General features: G+C 42.7%; 1 protein-coding gene across 8 annotated transcripts in view; it reads right to left on the bottom strand.

Annotated features, from left to right (window-relative positions):
• cfap54 (cilia and flagella associated protein 54) overlaps window positions 1–19,695 on the bottom strand; it is a 724,932-nt gene extending 705,237 nt beyond the window's left edge. For 7 of the 8 annotated variants that reach the window (XM_070897703.1, XM_070897704.1, XM_070897705.1 and 4 more), the window contains exons 1-3: window positions 19,551–19,695; window positions 10,672–10,785; window positions 10,468–10,569 (exon numbers count right to left, since the gene is read on the bottom strand). In XM_070897703.1, coding sequence (XP_070753804.1) covers window positions 10,468–10,569; window positions 10,672–10,785; window positions 19,551–19,661 — 327 coding nt within the window. In that variant the 5' untranslated portion in view covers window positions 19,662–19,695. Of the gene's footprint in view, window positions 1–7,823; window positions 7,971–10,467; window positions 10,570–10,671; window positions 10,786–19,550 lie in introns of those variants that run through there. The other variant, XM_070897708.1, reaches the window with a different exon arrangement.
• Window positions 19,696–22,587: the final 2,892 nt, after the last annotated feature.

Genomic DNA, 22,587 nt, shown 5'->3' with positions numbered 1-22,587 from the left:
CCAGGTGCATGCCAAGAGAGCGGCGACCAAAGATGAGTCGGATTGCAGCAGGGTCAGTGGCAGGCACAGTTCCCATTCCACTGCAACCCTACCAGCAGGCGAAAAGACCAGCCCTGAATGTGCAATACAAAATAGGGAATTTTACATCACTACACTATTAGCAACAACAGCTAGAATAGATAGTAAAGAAGGATGTTGGTCCTAATATAAACAAACTGCGGTGACTTGTTGCCCCACTGTTCACATTTTAATGATTACAACGAGCTGATGTAATAGCTCTGTTCATTCATTAAAACATCATGCTGGATGGAGGCCAGTGAACAGCATTTCATCGCTGTATTTGAGTTTACACAGATGCAGTTCGCCTTACTCAACTTGAAAATGAACCCCTCACAGCTGGCACGAAATATAAAAACAGATAGTGAGATGTTTCTACAGGTGCATAAAAAGGGAGATGCTAAAGTAAATGTTGGTCCCCTGGAGAATAAGACTGAGGAATTAATAATGGAGAACAGGGAAATGGCAGCGACGTTGAACAAATATTTTGCATCTGTCTTCACGGTGGAAGACACTAAATACATCCCAATAGTGGATAATCAAGGGGCTATAGGTGGAGAGGAACTTAATACAATCACTATCACTAATGAAGTAGGACTGGTGAAAATAATGCGACTAAAGACGGACAAGTCCCCTGGACCTGATGTCTTACATCCCAGGGTCTTAAGAGAAGTGGCTATAGAGATAGCGGATGCATTGGTTGTAATCTCCCAAAATTCCCTGGATTCTGAGGGGGCTCCAGAAGATTGAGAAACCCCAAATGTAACACCCCTATTTTAAAAAAGGAGGCACGCAAACAGCAGGAAACAATAGACCAGTTAGTCTAACATCTGTTATTGGGAAAATGCTAGAGCCCATTATTAAAGAAGCAGTAACAGGACATTTGGAAAAGCAAGATTCAATCAAGCAGTCAGCATGGTTTTATGAAAGGGAAATCGTGTGTGACAAATTTGCTGGAGTTCTTTGAGAATGTAACGAATAGGATGGATAATGAGGAACCGGTGGATGTGGTGTATTTGGATTTCCAGAAGGCATTCAATAAGGTGCCACACGAGAAAAGTTCACGGGGTTGGGGGTAATATATTAGCATGGATAGAGGATTGGCTAACTAACAGAAAACAGAGAGTCGAGATAAATGGGTCATTTTCCGGTTGGCAAACAGTGCCATGTTTATGTTTAAAAATGTATAGAGACATTGAAGTTGAGAACGTGGGAATTGTATAGGGACAGTATAAGCTAACAAAGAATTCATGGAGGAATAGCCATGACATCTCAGACTCGAGATTGTGAAATGTTACAACACTAACACATATTGAAACAAAACCCACAAGCTTGCAGAAAAACCTCAAGGTCTTATTAAATCATGTTATTAACCTGAAACATTGACAGAAGGTCTTTGTTTAAAATCGGACCATGCTTGGGTCGGCTTATGAGTGGACAAAGGGAAGGAGGGATCAAAAGAGATGTGCTGAGCTGGGATGTCACTCTGGCCCTATCTTGTTATCTTTTGCCGAAAATGTATAACCATCGTCCCTTTACAATGTAACGTCACTTTGTCCGTAGGAAGTGAGTGCGTTCGAACAGACTTGCATTCCTTCTGTCTGATAAAGTCCCCGATCGGGATTTGCTTTTTAAATAAAAGCTTGCTTTGTTTAAAGCACAAACGGTATTCGTTTCAGTAATTTTGCTGAACCAGATTGAGGTAAAAGAATCCAGAAATCAACATTTGGTGTCAGAAGTGGGATCTCAACGGACGACTGCCGAAAACTTGCGAATTAAGAGCCAGACTAGCCTTGGATGAGACGAGGGGAAAGTGGCCACTGGAGTGAGTATGATTTCAATACTGCTCTAGTTTCCCCCGGTTTCAAAAGTCTGAGGAAAGTTTAGCCACTCGCTGGTTCTCAGGTAGTGTCTGAACGAGATCCAGGACAATCTGGTGAATACCTTTCAAACTTAGAATAGGGATAGAGATAGGGAAATTGCGCGATGACGCAAACCAAGCGGCGACTTGGAAAGATAGGTTATAGTTAGAGCTAGATAGGGATAGATGATCAATCATGGATCCAAAAAATTAATAGGAAAGAAAAGAGACTTGTGAACGTCTGTTTAAATGAGAAATGCTTCTGTGATTTTTACTGTAAAAAAAAGCCGGGGAGTTGTGGTTTGTTTTAGCTCCACCTACGTTTTCAAACAGAATGAAAGTTTTTTTAACCCTTCGTAGTGTTGTCCTGTATGTGGGAAGTTTAAGAGTGTGAACCTTATTGAATTACGTATATTCGGATGATAAGTTACGGAGCCAGGAAATGCACAAAGGATAGGTTTGTTGAGTAAAAAAAAAAGAAAAAAATACATGGTCCCGGTGGTTAAAAAAAAGGATTTAACATGCTCACTTACTTGTCGAAAGAAAACATTCAGAGAAGGCACAGCAAAACAACTGAGATGGATTCAAAAGGATTCAAAAAAAAATATTAGATTAAATAACACGACCTTGAGGCTGGAACAATTGAGATAACGAAAAGCAGTCCACAGCCTACGTGCCAGACTTCTCTCTAGTTATGGAAAAGACAAAAAAAAAAGTAACGTACTAAATAGGTGCTGAAAAAAAAATGTTCTGAGATTTTAAATTATGAGAAAAATTCCACTGCAGTCTAAAAAAAAAAATCACTCCTGTCCAGTTGGCAGAAAAACTCCATTAAATTAGGGCTTTCATTGACTGATTGGATTTAAACTGCGCAGTGACGCGAAAGGATAGGGAAATTTGGAGACTAAAAGAAAAGAAATCAAATTTAGAAAATTAGGCTCACAGGGAATTAAGTAAGGCTTATGGGGAATTAAATAGTGGATAGGTGTTCAAGTCAGGTGTGACGTCGACCTCGTATATCACTTGGCCCGTCTAGGCACTGATTGAATTTAAATCACGCAGCAACTCGAAAGGTAGGGTGAGATAAGCGCGCGGCAGCGCGAACGCGTAGCGACGTGGGACGTGCGGCGGCGCGAGCGTGCGGCTCAGTGAACGTGGGCCGATGCAGACGCGCAGCAGCGTGAAACGCGTAGCGGCGTGGGACATGCGGCAGCGCGAGTGCGCGGCAGAGTGAACGTGGGCCGACGCGAACACGCAGCAACGCGAACCGCGGGGTGATGCCAAAGTCAGTGCTGGTTTCAGTAAGTCTATGTTCATTTTAAGTTTGTTAAATCGCGCGGCGACGTGAACCGCGGGGCGACGCGGGAGTCCGTGTTTATTTTAAGTGTTTCAAATCGCGCGGTGACGCGAACCACGGGGCGACGCGGAAATCAGTGTTAGTTTTAGTAAAGTCTGTTTATTTTAAGTGTTTCAAATCGCACGGCGACGCGATCCGCGGGGCGACGCGGAAGTCAGTGTTAGTTTTAGTAAAGTCTGTGTTAGTTTTAGTAAAGTCTGTTTATTTTGAGTTTGTTCAAAGTCAGTGTTAGTTTCAGTAAAGTCTGTGTTTATTTTAAGTTTGTTCAAATCGCACGACGACGCGAACGCGTAACGACACGGTAATTAGAGTCAGTTTAAATATGAGGGCCAGCGTGAAAATGGGTAATCAGTTGGATAAAATGACGGATGCCGATAGTCCGCTACAAAAGTTATGTGAGGAATTCCCTGAAAGAGCTGAAGACTTTAGAAAATTATCAGGAGCCCTGAACAAATTATTAGGAGATGACCAGTGGCCTCTAGGTGGTACTAGAAGCGTAGAGGTAGCAAAAAAAAGCACAGGGATTGTCAAAAATTAAAATTAAAAGATGCATCACTTCTGTCAAGTTGGCAAATAAATGCTATTAAATTAGGACTCTCATTGACAGAGGGAACACATGTTAAAACTGTAGACGTCTTAAAAAAAGAATGTGCGCACGAGAAACTTGCTAAGAGATCCTCTGGGACCTCTGAGAAAGGTATTGACCGACTACGTAGTCAAATGGCTGGCTTTGTGTTAACCGAGGCTGATGATGAAATTGATGAGTGGTCACTGACTCAGCGCCCAACAGCGCCTCCCGCACCCCCTGGCCCCTTGCTCCAGTCCTCTTCCCAACACCCTCCACCTTACACTCCGGCAAGAGGAGTTAAAAATAACCCCATACCACCAAAGCAACAAACCCAAACTGACTCCTCATCCTCTGATAGCGATTCGGATCCCCAGTTCACAAGCAATATAGCCGAAAGGACCAGATCTCACACTCGAAAGGGCAGAACTATATCTCGATATCACAGACAGTCCCGTAAATCTTCCAGTCAATCTACCAGTCCAAGTTGTGAAAGACATAGCAAACACCCCCGCCGATCGAGACGCAGAACTGTCAAGCAGTCAGACAGCTCCGAAACATCCTCCGACCTAGAAATGATTTCCAAGATCCCAAAGTCCCGACACCAATTCCCTGTCAGACCAATGCCAAACCCTGATGCACAACAAGCTGCAGACCACCCCACTATAGATTGTCTATGTGATCTTCGAACAACTATTTCAGTTTATAATGCAGAATCAAGGGACCTGTGGGCCTTGGTAAAGCAAACCTTGAGCCCAACTGAACACACCCGATTTCGAACTCACCTAGGACGTGCTACTCATGATGCATTGTTGGCTGCTCACCCTAACGATATCCAGGATCGCCTAAACGCCATCTTCAATTCTCTCACCACGACCCTTCAGAAGCCCATCAGTATGGCCACAGTATTAGAAACTAAACCCAAGCGTGAAGAAACTGCCGATTGAAATATACGGGAATCAATCAGGAGATAATGCCTTCAGGGCAGGAGAGGATTCTCCTCAATTCTGCGCTATCCTACTTCAGTGCCTGCCCTATTCGGTTGCTCACGCTATCCGGACAAATAATTGGGCAGATAATAGTAAAGCCCAGATGGAAAGGGCGGTTAAATATTATTGGCAGGAAAAGAAAGGAGAGGGGGGAGGTGCGCCCCCAACCCGGGTCAAGACTGAATATGTGACTAGAAAGGAAGAGCCGCCTCGGGTGGAAGGACCAAAACCCGACCCAAGGGGATACCAGATGGAACCGCAGTATTGCGTGCAGGGTTGGGTGGATAAACAGGGATACGGTTATATCAAACACCCAAATGGCCCGGGCCCTGCTAATTACGGACCGCCCTACTGTCCCCGGCCTGGTATGGGAAGAGGTCGGGGCTGGGAAAGACGAGATGGATGCTTTATTTGTGGGCAAGAAGGACATTGGAATAGAAATTGTCCCTCCCGTCAGCACGAAAAAGGGAGAGGAGGAAGGCAAGGGGGGAGAGGACGGAGATCTTACACTAACTTCTCCCAGAACACCCCTTTGGCCAACCGTCCCCCGATTCGTATTGATTGTGCAGGGATCCTCCCCGGACGACGAACCAATTCTGAATGAGTGGCAACCCTTTTTGATAGATACGGGAGCCTTCATGTCTTCTGTACAATCAAAGCTTAAACTCCCTGCCTCTACTGAAACACAGGAACTTTCAGGATTCCTGGGACAAGTCTCTACATTCCCGGCGTCAGAACCGGTTAAAATGGGTTACCAGAAAGAATCGGTGGAACATCGATTTGTTATCACAACCAATCTGGACTGTAACTTGGTGGCTAGAGACCTCCTCTGCAAATTCCAATTGCATTTGGAGTGTGGAGATGATGGGATTATTGTAAAACAGGGAACCCTTAAGCGGCAGTATACCACTAGAACCCCTCAGTGGTGGTCTCTGGACCTGCCGCAGGCACCCTATCACGTGACCCTAGCATACGATCCCAGTGGAAATGGGAAGACCTCTTCACTCCAGCAATCAATGTCCCCCATGCTCAGAGGCAGAGCAAAACCTCACCTTTGCTTGGGCCAGGCACCAGATAACAGACCAGTGCAGCACCTGAGGCACAGACCATCCATCACGACTGCGTGGCAATGATTCGACTGGAACGATCTAAAAATACCTTCCCAGCTCCAGTGGCAGGACTCCTGGGGAAGAAGATCAATTTCATAGGTACCCTTCCAGCGGTTGTGGCAGAATCGCGGGAGAGAAGGATCAAGGCAGTCGACCTCGAGGACAGAGGCAAGATGGCGTTCCTGCTGCAGCGAGGTTGAAAAAAAGAGCCCCACCACGCTAAAGATTTGGAAGTTATGGTGCGCCAGGCTATAGACGAGGCTGACCCTACCAGCCAGGATGTGCAAATACCTGACTATGTGGATCCTCATGTGTGGGCAGAGGACCACTCCCAAGTGGGTTATACTCCCATTGATCCGATTGAGATCCCAGTGCAGGGCAATGTGGACTGGCCCTCTATCCAACAGAACCCACTGAAATCACAGGCAATCCTAAACTGACCTTTCGGCACTGTACTGCAATTAATCCGGCCTGTTTTCTTACTGAGCCACCCCAAGATGAGGAAGAACCCAGTCATGATTGTTTATCTTTAATTTAAGAGGCCACATCAGTCAGGGAAGATTTTGCTGATGTACCAATTGAAGATCCAGACTGTATTATGTATGTTGACGGAATTAATCCAGAAGGTACACGAATCTCAGGATACGCCATAGTAAACCAGGAGAATCAGGTCTTGGAATCTGCCGCTTTTGAAACCGCCTATTCTGCCCAACAAGCTGAACTATTCGTCCTCACCCGAGCCTGTATCTTGGCCAAAGATCTCAAAGTCAATATCTATACCGACTCTAGGTATGCCTTTGGGGTAGCCCATGATTTAGGACAATTACGGAAAAATAGGGGATTCCTAACCTCACAGGGGAATGAGATATTCCATAAGCAACTAGTATCTGATTTGTTGCAAGCCCTCATGCTCCCTAAGCACATTGCCGTTGTTAAATGTACCGCCCACACCACCGGAAAATCCCCGGTTGATATAGGGAACCACTGTGCTGACAAAGAGGCTAAACAGGCCTCTCGTGACCAACAGATGGTAGTGCCCAAAATGATGAGTCAGACTAAAAAAAATCCTGCGAAGGATAAGTTAGCCTCGGAAAAACCAATGCCAACCATCCAAGATGTTATAAAAGCACATGAGGACGCTCCTGAAAAAGATAAACTGTTGTGGAAATATTATGGATGTACTTATGACAATGTTTCTAAACTCTGGACCACTCCCGCGGAACAGACTTGCATGTCTGACGAGTTGGCTCTATGGGTTATTGATTGTATGCATTTTGCTACTCATTGTGGAGCAAGAACCACGAGTGATACACTTTTGGCTACTTGGTGGCACCCTAGACTCCAGGCGCTCGCCCAGAACATCAGTAGTCGTTGCCTGGTTTGCCAGCAACATAATCCAGGGAAGGGAGTCCCCTGTGATTGGGGTAAAACACCCCTACCTGAAGGTCCCTTTGAGACATTTCAGTTGGACTACATTGAGTTGCAAAAAGTTCAGTGTTACAAATATGTGTTAGTAATAGTAGATGTGTTTAGCAGATGAATTGAAGTCTACCCTAACCTGGACAATAAGGCTCAAACTGTTGTTAAGGTGTTAATGAGGGAAATTGTTCCTAGATCTCAGCTCGACTGATGACCACCTATGTTCTTTCTCTGACTCAGGCTCTGCGACTAGCTCACAACCAGGTTCAAGATGCTCACCTCGACCTCCCAGTTTTACCCGAATTGTCCCTCGTGGCACCAGGGAAGTATGGATTCGGAAGGGATTAGAGCAACAATGGGAGGGGCCTTTTCAGGTGTTACTCACTACCCCCACTGCAGCCAAGGTTGAGGGGAAAAGTGCCTGGGTTCACCTGCACCACTGCAAGCTCACCACCCTCTAACGAACCTATTTTACTGGTTATTCTAACTCCTGTTTCTGTTCCAGACTTCCTCTTCTCCATAGCTGAACAAGGCCGTTGGCATCCTAATTGGAACGTGGACCAGTTTGAACTTTTACCCGTAGTGATAGACAGCCAGCTACACCGACGGTGACCTAAGGAGAGAGACGGGAAAACTGAACTCTTTTAATCAGCAAAATAATTGGACTATTTATCTGAATCCTGAGCCATAAGATGAAACTGTCTGTATGCCACAGTCTGTATAATAGTGTTGATATATGACAGTTTCGGCGCATGGGAGGGGAGACAGAGACGAGAGCTCCATGTAAACACCTTTTTGTACATGTCTTATGTTTATGCGCAAAATGGGAACTTTTCTAGATGTTGGGTGTGTTCACATTCCCTATACATTCCAAAGGGGGAATTCCTTTGCGCCCCGTTCCACTAACCCTAACTGAGACTGTCAGATGGATTCAGAGCCAAACTATCACGAGAGGAGGGAGGCCAATACAATACTGCTGAAGCTCTGGAGGGCATCACAGCTGAAATGGTAGCAATAAGGACCGTAGCATTACAAAACCGAATGGCCCTCGATTAGCTGAGAAAGGGGGAACGTGTGCCCTGATAGGATCTGAATGTTGCACTTACATTCCTGATAGTTCAGAAAACATAACCAATCTCGCTGATCACATAAGAAGGGAGGTGAAGAAGTTATCCACACCAGCAGAAGGATCTAGCTGGTTTGATTGGCTATCAGATGGATCTTGGAGATCCTATCTAATTGTTGGTTGCCTTAACCTTTGTTGTAAAGTAATGATGGCAAGGTTAGCAAACCCTCTTGTGGTCAAGGGCTCCCGAGTTATGATCCAACGAACTAAAGAACTACTCGACACTAACAACAATATGATTCAGGAAATAGAGTGTGAACGGATGAATGCGATACTCCTAGAATGATCCTAAGTGTTATCATGGAATGATAAAAGGGGGGAATGTGAATGTTTAAAAATGTATAGAGACATTGAAGTTGAGAACGTGGGAATTGTATAGGGACAGTATAAGCTAACAAAGAATTCATGGAGGAATAGCCATGACATCTCAGACTCGAGACTGCGAAATGTTACAACACTAACACATATTGAAACAAAACCCACAGCTTGCAGAAAAACCTCAAGGTCTTATTAAATCATGTTATTAACCTGAAACATTGACAGAAAGTCTTTGTTTAAAATCGGACCATGCTTGGGTCGGCTTATGAATGGACAAAGGGAAGGAGGGATCAAAAGAGATGGGCTGAGCTGGGATGTCACTCTGGCCCTATCTTGTTATCTTTTGCCGAAAATGTATAACCATCGTCCCTTTACAATGTAACGTCACTTTGTCCGTAGGAAGTGAGTGCATTCGAACAGACTTGCATTCCTTCTGTCTGATAAAGTCCCCGATCGGGATTTGCTTTTTAAATAAAAGCTTGTTTTGTTTAAAGCACAAACGGTATTCGTTTCAGTAATTTTGCTGAACCAGATTGAGGTAAAAGAATCCAGAAATCAACACTATATTAATGACTTGGATGAAGGGATCGAGTGTAATGTAGCCAAGTTTGCTGATGACACAAAGATGGGTGGGAAAGCAAATTGTGAGGAGGACACAAAAAATCTGCAAAGGGATATAGACAGGCTAAGTGAGTGGGCAAAAATTTGGCAGATGGCGTATAATGTGGGAAAATGTGAGGTTATCCATTTTGGCAGAAATAATAGAAAAGCAAATTATAATTGAAATGGAGAAAAATTGCAAAGTGCTGCAGTACAGAGTGACCTGGGGGTCCTTGTGCATGAAACACAAAAAAAGTTAGTATGCAGGTACAGCAAGTAATCAGAAAGGCAAATGGAATCTTGTCCTTTATTGCAAGGGGGATAGAGTATAAAAGCAGAGAAGTCCTGCTACAACTGCACAGGGTATTGGTGAGGCCACACCTAGAGTACTGCGTACAGTTTTGGTCTCCGTATTTATAAAAGGATATACTTGCATTGGAGGCTATTCAGAGAAGGTCACTAGGTTGATTCCAGAGATGAGGGGGTTGACTTATGAAGATAGGTTGAGTAAGTTGGGTCTATACTCATTGGAGTTCAGAAGAATGAGAGGTGATTTTATCAAAACATAAAAGATAATGAGGGGGCTCGACAAGGTGGATGCAGAGAGGATATTTCCACTCATAGGGGAAACTAAAACTAGGGACATAGTCTTAGAATAAGGGGGCGCCCATTTAAAACTGAGATGAGGAGAAATTTCTTCTCTGAGGGTTGTAAATCTATGGAATTCTCAGCCCGAGAGAGCTGTGGAGGCTGGGTCATTAAATATATTTAAGGCGGAGATAAGACAGATTTTTGAGCGATAAGGGAATAAAGGGTTATGGGGAGCATGCAGGGAAGCGGAGCCGACTCCATGATCAGATCAGCCATGATCTTATTGAATGGCAGAGCAGGCTCGAGGGGCAAATGGCCTACTCCTGCTTCTATTTCTTATGTTCTTATGTTCTGAGTAAGAAATTTAAGCAGAAGCATTTTAGAAACCAATCACAGCTTTAAATTCAGCAAATAAACAATGGTTAATTATTGTTGTTATTATTATTATTATTATTAATAATAATTAAAAACTTACACTGTAAGCCTCTTTGTAGTTCGTTTTTTGTTTAGGCCGCAAAATTCCTTTTGGTTTTCTTCTACTTTCAAAAACTGCTCTTCTAAAGATCATTACTGATACCTAAAGGAAGCAAAATATTTTAAGTCCAAATACATTGCTTAAGTGGAAGTGAATATTACATTTCATTACATTGGTATCATTCCATATTGCTGCTCCTGGTACCTTGACAGTGGCCTCCGTAAAGGTTTTTGCAACTTCAGGACTTTGAGGAGATGAGCCCATGGTTTCCAGCTGACTTAATTCACTGATCTTGCCTAAAGCACGGCGAGCAAATGTCTATTTCAAAATCACAAAGACAACATTAACATGCTAAATGCAGGCAAGAGAAAATGTAGAATCTTAGCTTGCCATGAAACATAATACACATTAAAGTTAATCTTCATAGTAGACTTAAATTTATATTAATGAATTGTTCACAGTATTGTCAGGCGCATGCCATTACTCTTTTCATTTATTGATTTCAAAACTGATCTTAATAGTCTCCTTTAAGCTCTGGAATTAATTCATTCATGTACATTCGATTAAAATTAATGTGTAATTATATAATTCTATAACAGAGTACAGTTTAGACATTCCATTAATGAAAGGATATCCGAGCCATGGAAAAGGTGCGCCATAGATTCACTAAGATGTTACCAAGGCCGAGAGGACAGTTATGATGATGACCTGACAAACTCGGGCTGAATTCACTGGATGAGAGAAGTGCAGATCTAATAGAGATGATCAAAATTAGAGGTTCACAGCACAGCTCATTGCGTCTGTGCTGCCTCTTTCCAAGAGCACTCCAAAATGAATCCCACTGCCATTCACTGAAATGGTGCATTTCAATATCTCACAGGTGAAGTGCACAGACAACAGGACAACTGGAAAGGAGAGGCTGAAGTATAAACAACTTAATGAAAGCAATCAGAAGCTGCTTCTTAATAAAATATGTAAACAGAGAACCTGAGCATATGTTATATCAGATTGAGCAGTCCACAAGAACTGGCCCAGAAGCAGGTAAATATTTGGGTTCCAGTGATCTTAGTTTCATTTAACATAATAAAAGCCAAGAACAAAAGTAAGAATATGGTTATGCAAGAATGGAGGCAAGCAACCTTTGGAACTGTAAGAAGAGCTCCAAAAAAGACCAACTGGAAAGTGCAGCAAAAAAATCAAAAGAAGAAAAATAGTGGGCCGTAAATTGTGGCTTCTCCGGGTGCATACGATGTGTGCACGTGCCCAAAGAGGCCCCGCAAGTTCAGGGTTTAGGCGCTCATAGCGCATGTGCCTAAATCTGGCACTTGCGACAGATCACTTGAAGAGTAAGGCATGCTTTTACCAACTTAAGAGTTTTAAAAGCTAGAACAAATTTAATTTTATCACTACTATTTATGTTTAAAAACCCTGTCCATTCAGGCAAGTTTATTTTTAACACTATTGAAACATATTTTTTTTAAATTCAAAAAAATAAAAACATTTCTAAAACATTTCATTTAATTCAATTTCAATTAATTTTAACAGTGAGGTGTTTTTTTATTTATTGTGTTGTATTTCAGTGTTTTGGGGCGTATTCTCATTGATAGTAATGGGAGCTCCATCCAAACAAAACTCACCATTACTATCAATGAGAATACTCCATTTTCATTGGCGGTCCAGGCCCACATGCTCCCAGGATGCCCGTACGCTCCCTGGATGCGTGGACCTCTGCACTGGGCTGTGCATCAAGGCCTCGGAGCCGAAGTGCTCATTCCTCCGGGCCTTCCAGGTACTTTCGTTAAAAAGATTTCGGTCGGAAGCCTCCAACTTCAATTTCTGGTCCGGTATGTTTTCAGGACCATTATAAGTGATGTGGAAGGGAACTATAGAGGTAATTTCCCTGCCAACACAGCCTTGGCAGATGTGAATGCAGGTCGGAGATGGTTTGCATTTTAGTATCGTAATGTCTGTAAGCTTGTAAGGTTTGTAGCTCCACACTGTGGATGTGGACGCATTGTGTACTGCAATTGCACAGTTAATGATTAAACAGAACCAGGCACCTTCCGGAGACTTCCAAGACATTAGCCTGCCATGTTAGGAAGCTGTGTGTGCTGTGCTCTGTGAATATATCACATTTGGCGACGAGGATGGGATTTTTCAGATGATTTAAAGCTTAAATTTTGTTGGGGAAGGATTCAGCCAGCCGACAGAGACTTTGGAAGTTTCTGTCTTTGGAAGAAAGTTACAAAATCCGAGGTAAAATACAGCACACGGTGTGAACAGCTGGAGGTTAAAATGGCAGGTGTATTGGGACATTTGGGTGAATATAGACACGACCGGGAATGTTTTAAAGCGTATGTGGATCGGCTAGAAATGTATTTCACTGCAAATAACATAATCGAAGTTCCAGACAATGCAATCCAGAACCAGGCTGTGTTGGAATGCAAGAAAGCGATCTTCTTACCGGAGCCAGGTCTGGCATTATGTGACACTCTTGTAAATCTGCTTGTGCCCGACAAGCCAAAGGACACAACGCTTAGAGATTTTAACGAAGCTGGAGCAGCACTATAACCCCAAACCAAAATTGCTGAAAGCTATCGTTTCGGGATTCGGAATCAAAAGTCTGACGAATGTATCAGTGATTACATCGTAGCATTAAAAAAAGCTATTGATGCACTGTAATTTTGGAAACTTTCAAAACCGAGCATCACGGGATCATTTTATTTGTGTGGTGAAAAATGATGCGATCAGAAGGAAGTTATTAACGATGGATGACTTGACTTTTGAGATTGCTTGTCAGACACGAGGTCGATGGGCATGGCCGAACAATATTCCCGAGAATTAAATAATAATTACAGTCGTCAGTTATCCGAGGTAAATCACCTGCAGGTTCAAAGTAAAAGACGGGGCATGGCCGAAAGTCTCAGAAACTGGAAATTCTCACAGAGCGTCGAAGTCGTGCTATCGGTGCCTGGGACAACACATTGCTAAAAGTTATCCATACGTGAAGGCAGAGTGTTTCTTCTGCAGAAAGACTGGGCATCTTGGAAAGGCATGCCGACTGAAGGGAAAACCAGTTTTTAAAGCTATGAGTCCAGCGTTCAAAGCTATGAGTAGAAATCCAAAGAGACTACATAGCATGGAAGAACAACAACAGGACGAGGAAATGTTAGAGTTATACGTCATCAGGAGCACGAGGTTAACGGACAGTGATTCGGAAAGCATCAAAACCCACATGTTGCGGGTTTCAAGATACCAATGGAAATTTACATGGGTGCATCCGTGAGTGTAGTACCGGAGTCACTATATCGCGACAAATTGCGTGATTTTCAACTGGAGAAATCCAAGATAGAGCTGCGAGACTACTCGGGAGAAAAAATTCCTGTGGTAGGTCATATCACCATACCGGTGAAATATAAAGATCAATTTCAGAACTTGCCTCTAATAGTATTGAAAGAAGACAAGTCTGCCTTACTAGTAAGAAATTGGTTGAGATCACTGAAGCTGGATTGGAGTAAGATTTTCTGTGCGGAAGCGAGAATTTCATCAACGGCTAAGGTTATCAAGCAGTATCCGAAGATGTTCTGCGAAACGGGCAGTCCAATCCAAGGCTTCAAGGCGAGTGTCAGGGTACAGAAGGACGCTAGATCGATTTACTACAAGTCACGTTCCGTACCATATGCACTCAAGGAGAAAGTTGAGCAAGAACTCAAAAGACTAGAGACTGAGAACATTATATGTAAGATGGATCAATGTAATTGGGCTACACCCATTGTTGTTGTACCCAAGTCCGATGGCAAGGTAAGATTGTGTGGTGATTTTAAAGTAACCGTAAACCAGGTTCTCGAGGGTATTGTCCCCAATACATTGCCGAATATAGAAGATTTGTTCACAACACTGACAGGTGGTCAGATCTTCTCAAAACTGGATCTTACGAATGCTTACTTACAGCTTGAACTAGATGAGGAGTCCAAGTCATGTTTGACTATAAATACTCATCTAGGCCTATATCAATTTAATAGGGTACCGTTTGGAGTATCTTCCGCCCCTGCCATATTCCAAGGGATGATGAACCAGATTTTGCAAGGTATTGAAGGGGTAGTATGTTATTTGGATGACATACTAATTTCAGCACCAAATAGGCAAATTCATAATAACATATTGAATGAAGTCCTCAAACAACTAGAGAAGCAGAGAGAGTACGAGTGTCTGCTCATAAGTGTGAGTTATTTCAAAACTCAGTGGAGTACTTAGGGTACAGAGTAGACAAAGATGGTTTACATCCAACCATGGAAAAATTGGATGCAATTAAAAATGCACCCACTCCCAGGAATGTCACTGAACTTCGTTCATTCTTGGGTCTTTTGAACTATTATGGGACGTTCCTACTAAATTTGGCAACAGTATTACATCCACTGAATGACCTATTGAAAAAACAGGTCCATTGGAAGTGGTCAAAAGAATGCGATACAGCATTCAAGGAGTGTAAAAGCAAATTGGTAGAGAGCACCATGCTAGTTCACTATGACATATCTAAGGAGACTAAGCTAGCATGTGATGCCTCTCCTTATGGAGTTCGGGCAGTAATCTCTCATGTATTAAGTAGATGGGAGGAGAGACCAATTGCTTTTGCTTCACGCACTCTCAGTGCCAGTGAGAGTAATTATGCGCAAATTGAAAGGGAAGCTTTGACATTAATATTTGGGGTCAAGAAGTTTCACAAATACTTGTATGGTCGTAAGTTTACCATCGTTACGGACCATAAGCCCCTAACAGCAATCCTCCATCCAAAGTCCCCAGTTCCAACATTAGCTGCAGCCCAAATGCAGCGATAGGCTTTGATTTTGTCAGCATATACATATGATATTGAATACAAACGATCAGCTGATCACAGTAATGCTGATGCAAAGTCTAGATTGCCTTACCAATCACAAGTTACACCCGATAGGGAAGAAGTGTATTTATTTTTCATATATTGATGAACTGCCAGTCACAGCTGAAGAGATTGGTGGAGCAACCAAACGAGACCCAGTGATAGAAACACAGAAACATAGAAAATAGGTTAAGGAGTAGGCCATTCGGCCCTTCTAACCTGCACTGCCATTCAATTGAATTCATGGCTGAACATGCAACTTCAGTACCCCATTCCTGCTTTCTCGCCATACCCCTTGATCCCCCTAGTAGTAAGGACTTCATCTACCGTATATACTCGCGTATCATGCGACTTTTGAAGACCTAAATTGTAACCTAAATTTGGGGGGGGTCGCATGATACGCGAGATACAAAATTTGCGGGTGTGAAGTGCTGGCCAAGATTAGGCAAATCCGGAGCCTTCATGTTCCCTCCCTTCGTAAATGATTTCTCTCCTTCCATCATCCAGTCATTCCATTTCTTTCTTATATTGTCTTTAAATGGCTTATTAATGGATACGTCAAGTGGCTGAACGATGCTAGTCAAGCCAGCTGGAATGATTGCTATATCGGTGTTCGATTCGCGAACATCTTTCACAACAGAATCCACTCGATGTTTCATGATTCGGTTGTTAAGGTCTGTATTCGATCGTTGTTATGTGTTAGGGTACTTGTTACGTGTTGGGTACTTGTTAAACTTGTTTGAAAGCCTAGCCGAGTGGCATCTGGTATCTCAAAAAAGTGACTCGCATGATACATGAGATATATGATAAAATCATGTTTTGGGGACGAAAATTTAGGGGTCGCATGATACGTGAGATCGTAGGATACGCGAGTATATACGGGGTAACTCCTTTTTGAATATATTTAGTGAATTAGCCTCAACAACTTTCTGTGGTAGAGAATTCCACAGGTTCACCACTCTCTGGGTGAAGAAGTTTCTCCTCATCTCGGTCCTAAATGGCTTACCCCTTATCCTTAGACTGTGACCCCTGGTTCTGGACTTCCCCAACATTGGGAACATTCTTCCTGCATCTAACCTGTCTGAACCCATCAGAATTTTAAACGTTTCTATGATGTTCCCTCTCATTCTTCTGAACTCCAGTGAATACAAGTCCAGTTGATCCAGTCTTTCTTGATAGGTTAGTCCCGCCATCCCGGGAATCAGTCTGGTGAACCTTTACTGCATTCCCTCAATAGCAAGAATGTCCTTCCTCAAGTTAGGTGACTAAAACTGTACACAATACTCCAGGTGTGGCCTCACCAAGGACCTGTACAACTGTAGCAACACCTCCCTGCCCCTGCAACACCTCAAATCCCCTCGCTATGAAGGCCAACATGCCATTTGCTTTCTTAACCGCCTGCTGTACCTGCATGCCAACCTTCAATGACTGATGTACCATGACACCCAGGTCTCTTTGCACCTCCCCTTTTCCTAATCTGTCACCATTCAGATAATAGTCTGTCTCTCTGTTTTTACCACCAAAGTGGATAACCTCACATTTATCCACATTATACTTCATCTGCCATGCACTTGCCCACTCACCTAACCTATCCAAGTCACTCTGCAGCCTCATAGCATCCTCCTCGCAGCTCACACTGCCACCCAACTTAGTGTCATCCGCAAATTTGGAGATACTACATTTAATCCCCTCGTCTAAATCATTAATGTACAGTGTAAACAGCTGGGGCCCCAGCACAGAACCTTGCGGTACCCCACTAGTCACTGCCTGCCATTCTGAAAAGTACCCATTTACTCTTACTCTTTGCTTCCTGTCTGACAACCAGTTCTCAATCCATGTCAGCACACTACCTTCAATCCCATGTGCTTTAACTTTGCACATTAATCTCTTGTGTGGGACCTTGTCGAAAGCCTTCTGAAAGTCCAAATACACCACATCAACTGGTTCTCCATTGTCCACTCTACTGGAAACATCCTCAAAAAATTCCAGAAGATTTGTCAAGCATGATTTCCCTTTCACAAATCCATGCTGACTTGGACCTATCATGTCACCTCTTTACAAATGCGCTGCTATGACATTCTTAATAATTGATTCCATCATTTTACCCACTACTGAGGTCAGGCTGACCGGTCTATAATTCCGTGTTTTCTCTCTCCCTCCTTTTTTAAAAAGTGGGGTTACATTGGCTACCCTCCACTCCATAGGAACTGATCCCGAGTCAATGGAATGTTGGAAAATGACTGTCAATGCATCCACTATTTCCAAGGCCACCTCCTTAAGTACTCTGGAATGCAGTCCATCAGGCCCTGGGGATTTATCGGCCTTCAATCCCATCAATTTCCCCAACACAATTTCCCGGCTAATAAGGATTTCCCTCAGTTCCTTCTCCTTACTAGACCCTCTGATCCCTTTTATATCCGGAAGGTTGATGTCAAAGGTGTATGAGTATATTGCAAATGGATGGTCAAACCAGGTAACAGACAAAGATACACATCCATTCTTCATTCGTAGGAATGAATTATCAGTCAATAAGGATTGTATCATGTGGAGTGCAAGAGTGGTTATACCAAATAAATTGAGGTCCAAATTATTAGGAGACTTCCATGACCAGCACCTGGGAATGTGCTTAACCAAAAGTTTTGCACGCAGTTATTTATGGTGGCCAGGTCTTGATAAAGATATAGAGTACATCGTGAGTCCGTGTACAACATGTCAATCGGTAAGCAAGCAACCACCACCAGTACCATTACAGCCATGGAAATGGCCTCCCAGGGTGTGGCAAAGGCTACATATTGATTTTGCTGAGTTAGAAGGACAACAATTGTTCATTGTGATTGATAGCCATTCAAAGTAGGTTGAGATATTTCCAATGTGGAAAATAACAACAAGTAAAACATTGGACATTTTACAAAAATTATTTTCTTCATTTGGCCTCCTTGAAGAAATTGTTTCGGATAATGGACCATAATTTCGTTCAGAAGAATTTGCACAATTCACGAGCAAAAATGGTGTGAAACATACCAAGGTTCTACCATGCCACCCTGCTTCGAATGGTGCAGCAGAGCGCACTGTACAAATTGTAAAACGGGCCCTCATCAAACAAATGTTAGATCCAAATCCAAGGAAGCGACAGTTGTCATTGGATCACACATTGGCTAATTTTTTGATTACATATCGAAATCCTCCTCATACAACTACTGGTAGAACACCAGCAGAGTTGTTTCTCAAACGACAGCCACGAACCAGATTCTCATTGTTAAAACCAAATTTGGCACGGTCCGTAGAAGAGACACAATTAAGACAGAAAGAGAATCATGATTGAGGTAGAGTAAAAGAGAGAACTGTGAAATTAAACCAGAAGGTGAGCGTGAAGAACCATCACCATAAATGGTTGAAGTGGTTACCAGGAAGAGTGGCGAAGATATGTGGTCCTCGTACATATTTGGTAAAGATGTTTGATAATGGACAGGTTAGGTTTGTTCATATTGATCATATTTTACCTACAGGTATGGAAGGAGTTGAAGGTGGGAATGATTCAATTATTTCTGACTCATCAGATAGTTTTGATGCACCAGTAGCAAATCCTAAATCCAATGTACTGGAAACAAATCCAGGAGAGAATCAGAATGAAAGTCTGAGTCCGAGTCAGGAAAACAAAGAGCCTGAAGTTAGAGTGACTTCAAATGAAAATTAAGGAAATTCCATGGAGGAAAACGTTCCTCAGGATGAGCCTTGAATGAGTTTAGATTCAAGAGCATGTTTCGAAGGTTCTGTTCGAGAGCGAAGGTATCCTCTTCGATACAGAAAACAAGTGAAGTTAAATTTGTAAATATGGAAAAAAAATAAGTTTATATCCTGTGTTATGTATAAACATGAAAGTTATGTATGATGGTTGTTATGATGGCTTCTTCATTAAGGAGGGAGAAGTGTAATGTCTGTAAGCTTGTAATGTTTGTAGCGCCACACTGTGAATGTGGACGTACTGTCTACTGCAATTGCACAGTTAATTATTAAACAGAACCAGGCACCTTCCGGAGACTTCCGAGAGAGAGCAGCCTGCCATGTTAGGAAGTTGTGTGTGCTGTGCTCTGTGAATATATCACAAGTATGTATTGTATTGTTTGCTTAAAGTATATACAAAATATTATGGGACCTTCACACCAAGAATGCAATAGATAGATTTTGCAATGGCACCAACAAAATACTATACCTCTGCATGTATGCCAGATTCACAGTCATAGTAACACTGACACACAGCAGTATAAAGAGTAGCTCTCCATCTTAGATAGCGAACTGTTGAAAGTGGGACAGATGATTCCATGCAGATGCTGGCCCAGAGTATATATTCAAATGCCTAATCAAACAACAAAATCATTATGTAACTGTCAGATACTTAATACAACAATTAGTGGCAACCAGAAAATAACTGACTCCAATCAACTGGCATTGTAATATCTCCTTTACATGTTTATCTATATTCTCTATCTCGCATCCACACATATTCAAACAGTGGCTCTCACTCTCGCGTATACAGATAGCAGCAGGAGGCAGCTAAAGAAATTTAGTTATATACGTATTAAGACATAAGCTTAAAAAATGGTGGATCCTTTAAAGTATACATGAGATAGAAATGTTATTGAACCTCGGGAAAAGGAAGAATTCTTCGCAGCAGTCTATACAAAATGAAGGGTTCCAACAATATCTCAATGCCTTTCAGCTCCCATTCCTGGCATTTGTTATTTCCATGATTCCCCTCCTTCTCCATGTATCCAAGACTCCCTGGGATAAATTCTCATCTTCACAGCATAGGTAGGAATCTAACACCCATCTGTTTTTTCATTCCACTGATTTTAATGGAATTAAAATTGTGTGGGTTCTGTAACAGGTGGGGGCTGGATTATGTCTCTGTCAGATTACCACCTATGCAGTGAGGATGAAAATATATCCCATATACTTTTCTCTCCATGACACTGAGGGTTTCCACCATTACTTTCCCAGATTTCTCCCTCTATGTCTTCAAGTTAACTTATAGCTGCTCCAAAATTATCTCACAGTCACTCTTCATCTCGCTGAGAACCTCTCTCCGATTCTCTCATTTCCAAGCTCTTGTTCCACCCCCCATTTTTGCTAAATCCATCATTTTTCTGTATCTTTTACATTCCTCCCACCCAAGTGTCAAAGATTCTATATTTCTCTCCCCTTGCGATGTCTCTTCGAACTTTCTCCCCATATGAAGTATGTTGTATTTAGAGTTTGGCATGATTTACAATTGGCTTTTGTGACACTTTGAATTACTGCCATTCTGGATATTGGCTGCTCTTTTCCTGCTTAGCTCACCCAAATCCAATTTCATGTGGGCCTGGCTCAAAGCAAACTGCATTTTATCTTCTCCTGAAAATCTGCTGTCGTCCCCACTTCTCCCATACAGTTGATTTTACACAGACAGAGAAATACAGGCACAGGCATGGACAGTGAGGTAACCATATACAGGGAGAGAGAGAACACAGAGAATGAGAGATTCAGAAATAGAGACTAAGAAAGAGAGAAAGGCATCATGATGAATACATAGGTGTCAGCCTTGACTTAGTGGTAGCAGGCTCGACTCTGAGTCATGAAGGTTGTTGGGTCAAATCCCACTCCAGAGACTTGAGCGAATAATTTAAGCTGGCACTTCAGTGCAGTACTGAGGGAGTGGCTACACTGTTGGAGGTTTGTCATTTGGATGAGACATTCAATCAAGGCCTCGTCTGCCTTTTCAGGTGGACGCAAGAGAGCCCATGGCATTATTGGGGCGCATTGGGAAGTCCTGCAGTCTTTAAAGGTGTTTTATAAATGCAAGTTTCATTGTTTGATGCAAAGGGAGAGAGACGGAGAAAGAACAGTGTTACACATCCAGGTAGAGAGAGAACCACACACATACAAAGGGTCAGAGAAAGACAGAATCAATCATCGATGCACACAGGAATAAAGTGAAAGAACAAAAGAAACATAGGGCAGAGGGAAATATGTATATACATATCAAATTTTGTTTGATAACAATCCTGTGAAGCACCTTGGGACTCCTTATTATGTTAAAGGCACTATCTAAAAGTAAATTGTTGTTGTAGTTATTGTTGCAAAAGAGAGAATCAAAAGACATACAAGGAATAGTGAGTGTTTTTTGTCATTTACTGTGAAGGATAAACCGGTCAGCGTATGTGAAGCTGGGCCTACTTAGTATAAAAATAAAATCAATTTGCTCAATGTTATGTATGTTAACTGGGTTTTACCTGCCACCGGAGGGCATGACTGTCAGAGTCCTAATGGTCACTGGCAGACAGGTGCAAGCCATATATATAGGCCCCAAGTTTCCACGTGATTTGCTCCTGATTTTTAGGAGCAACTGATGTAGAACGGAGTATCTTAGAAATCGGAATTCTCGTCATTTAGTTTGCTCCAGTTCTAGTCAGTTAGAACAGTTTAACTTTGGAACAGAATTTTTTTTCAAAAGGGGGCATGTCTGGCCACTTACGCCTGTTTTCAAAGTTTCGTCAGTGAAAACTTACTCCAAACTAACTTAGAATGGAGTAAGTGAAGATTATTGTACGCTCGAAAAAAACTTGTCTACATTTTCGAAAATCAGGCGTAGGTTACAAATCAGGCGTAGGGAATGGGAGAGGGGGGGTTTAAAGGGAAGTTTACAAACATTAAACACTTCAGTTTTACAAATAAAGAGCCATCATCAATAATAAATGATAAATACATCAATAAATCAACCAATAAATCAATCAAAAAAAAATTAATAAGAAATCATTTTTTTTTTAATCAATAAAACAAAACATTTTCTACTTACCGACTGCAGCACCGGGAGCCCTCCATCAGCGTGCTGGGATGCCCCCCCAGTGTGTCTCTGTCAGTGTCTCTATCTCTATCTCTCTGTGTGTGTCTCTCATTCTCTGTCTGTCAGTGTCTGTGTTTCTGACAGCGAGGGGAGGGGGTGGAGCAGAGGAAGGGAAGGGGGAGAAGGGGGAGGGATGGAGGAGAAGGGGATAAAGGGGTGAAGGGGATAAAGGGGAGAAGGGGATAAAGGGGAGAAGGGGATAAAGGGGAGAAGGGAAAGGGAGAAGGGGGGGAGGGAAAGGGAGAAGGGGGGAGGGAAAGGGAGAAGGGGGGGAGGGAAAGGAGAAGGGGGGGAGGGAAAGGAGAAGGGGGGGAGGGAAAGGGAGAAGGGGGGGAGGGAAAGGGAGAAGGGGGGGAGGGAAAGGGAG

The sequence above is a fragment of the Pristiophorus japonicus genome, chromosome 13 (genome assembly GCF_044704955.1).
Source record: "Pristiophorus japonicus isolate sPriJap1 chromosome 13, sPriJap1.hap1, whole genome shotgun sequence".
NCBI classification, from domain to species: domain Eukaryota; kingdom Metazoa; phylum Chordata; class Chondrichthyes; family Pristiophoridae; genus Pristiophorus; species Pristiophorus japonicus.
This window is presented reverse-complemented; position numbering and strand designations above follow the sequence as displayed.